At 39.4% G+C, this 2,200-nt stretch overlaps 1 protein-coding gene across 2 annotated transcripts in view; it reads left to right on the top strand.

Annotated features, from left to right (window-relative positions):
- The window catches only part of LOC105571018 (chorion peroxidase-like), a 5,349-nt gene extending 3,208 nt beyond the window's left edge, over positions 1 to 2,141 (top strand). The window contains exons 8-9 of one of the 2 annotated variants that reach the window (XM_012028488.1): positions 276 to 369; positions 437 to 2,141. In XM_012028488.1, coding sequence (XP_011883878.1) covers positions 276 to 369; positions 437 to 442 — 100 coding nt within the window. In that variant the 3' untranslated portion in view covers positions 443 to 2,141. Of the gene's footprint in view, positions 1 to 275 lie in introns of both variants that reach the window. The other variant, XM_012028487.1, reaches the window with a different exon arrangement.
- Positions 2,142 to 2,200: the final 59 nt, after the last annotated feature.

The raw sequence follows: 2,200 nt of genomic DNA, 5'->3' as shown, positions 1-2,200 counted from the left end.
GGCCTACCGCCCAATTCAAGCGCGTGGCGAGATGTGCGCATAGCAATATCGATCGCCGGGCGGTCACATCTTGCCACGCGCTCCAATTGGGCGGTAGGCCGGCCTAAGACAACGATTTTTAATAATTAATTACTCGTTAACTATTACGAAAATTGCAAAATGGTACAGGACTTTTCCGTTCATCTCGATCCGTTCTACCTTCTCCAAAATTTTGTCGGATATGGAAAGACTCACCCTGTATAATAAAGCATACATGAATCTCCAATTTGTAACAGAAATCCTCGAGTCCCATGTCGTAGCGGTATTCTACCCGGCATCGACTTGTCGAAATGGGCCGAATTCCCGACGACGAGTCACGCCACGCAATACGTGAGTAATCTAGCAGACCCGTACGGGCAGTTGGGGAAATAAAGGAGGGTCTGTTTCACCAATCTAGATATAAACAGAGTGCCCCTAGGCGAACACCACCACGTAACCAACCGAGCCACGAGCCAAGAAGCCCAACCCTTAGGCACTATAACACACGACCACCCCGTAGGCACGCACGTGTTGAAGTAGAGCAAACAGACGCGATAAGTCATGCTTAAGTCGAACGAATTGATTAAGTCGTAGTGCGACAAAGTTGGCCAATGTCAGTCATACTCGAATCGACATTTCGGGCGGTTCACGATACCGATTCGTAAACTACGATTCCGATTTGTGACACTTTTGACAATAACTCGTAGATGTCCTGTTGCAATTGGATTGTAGAGTACTGACAGATCAATTAATCGAAGGTAACACGTGACGTCGATCCTGGACCGTTCGCAAAGTTACAGGACACCTTTAGCTTTCACAGTGATTCTTATCAACAGAATGTACATACAGCTTCTCACTACAGCCTAGTAAAACTGCAAGCGTGCGTTATATCTCGTGCACACTTGCATACAAAAGACAACAAGAATTCCACGCGTAATAGACACGCTATTCGAAATAGAATGCTATTTATATGTCGAGTTTTAGTTTTGATATTAATCTTCTCTCGTATACGAAAGTTATTTATGTGATACAACAGTTTGAATGTGCCGTGTATGACTGTACAGATTTCAATCGGATTTCCTCTAACGTGAAAGCTTCAGAATTTTCTATCATTATTTTATTTTATTTTAGTGTAATATAAAAAATATATAATTGATATGCTGAAGTGTCTGTAAGCTGCGCTTCAACTCGCGGATGAGTTCATTCGAATATCTCAATGTCTATTGTAAAATTTTGTCATAGTTTATATTACCTTAAGTTAATCAAGTGTCACACTTGCATTTAGTATTTCATTACCCAAACCTTCAGTAATATAAATAGCCACGACTTCTTTTTTTTATAATACATTCAAAATAATTTCTTTCGCCGCTATAATTATTTTATTTTCGATAACATTACGTCCAATCAACCTTACCACTACAGTACGCTCTTTGTACATAGTAAATTACAACCAAGTCGAATCATTCCTTGCACGTAACCGTCTCTTGCCATCTCCTCAGCATCGCGGACACCTATAACACTCAGCAGTGCTTAATATCTAGTCCTTTCAATATATATTCTTCGTGGAGTAAATACCCTTTGATTTCTCGATTGATCGTAGCACACTGAAAATAATCTACTCCATATTCTGTGCCTTTTAAAGTACAGAAAAAATATTGTGGAACATAAAATTTCCCCCCCTGTCTATTTAATGCGAAGCACGATCATGTGACTATGTACTCGATTACAGTTGCGAATGGTGTACTTCTGTAAGTTGGAATTTCTATAATCTCTTCTTGTCCAGAATACTGCTCGCTATTATACACAAAATTATGTAAGTGCCATCCTTTTAAATATAACACTTCGAACAATAAAACTTTTTATTATTGTTCTGTTTTATACATTTCGCGTGTTCTTTCATGCAGTTCACTCCCCATGAAACCACCCAAAAAGTACTCAATATCATACTCAAAATCAGACATCATTCGCTAGAAATGCAAGTTACGATGTAGCGTTCAGCTCTTTCTGCCTATAATTTCATACTATTAGAGCTTTCAAATATAAACTCATGCCTCGATTTACGCGGTACTTTTTATATGCGGCGTTTTCTTTAAGGGGATGCTGGAGTGATTCTGCACTTTTGCACCTTTCTAACCTAAAAACTGTCAGTTCGCGGAAACATTTGTGTAATATACAAATTAAG

Source organism: Vollenhovia emeryi, unplaced genomic scaffold (assembly GCF_000949405.1).
Source record: "Vollenhovia emeryi isolate VEMERY1.0 unplaced genomic scaffold, V.emery_V1.0 DF941352.1, whole genome shotgun sequence".
NCBI classification, from domain to species: Eukaryota; Metazoa; Arthropoda; class Insecta; order Hymenoptera; family Formicidae; genus Vollenhovia; species Vollenhovia emeryi.
The sequence above is the reverse complement of the archived record's forward strand: the minus strand, read 5'-3'. Positions and strand labels throughout refer to the sequence as shown.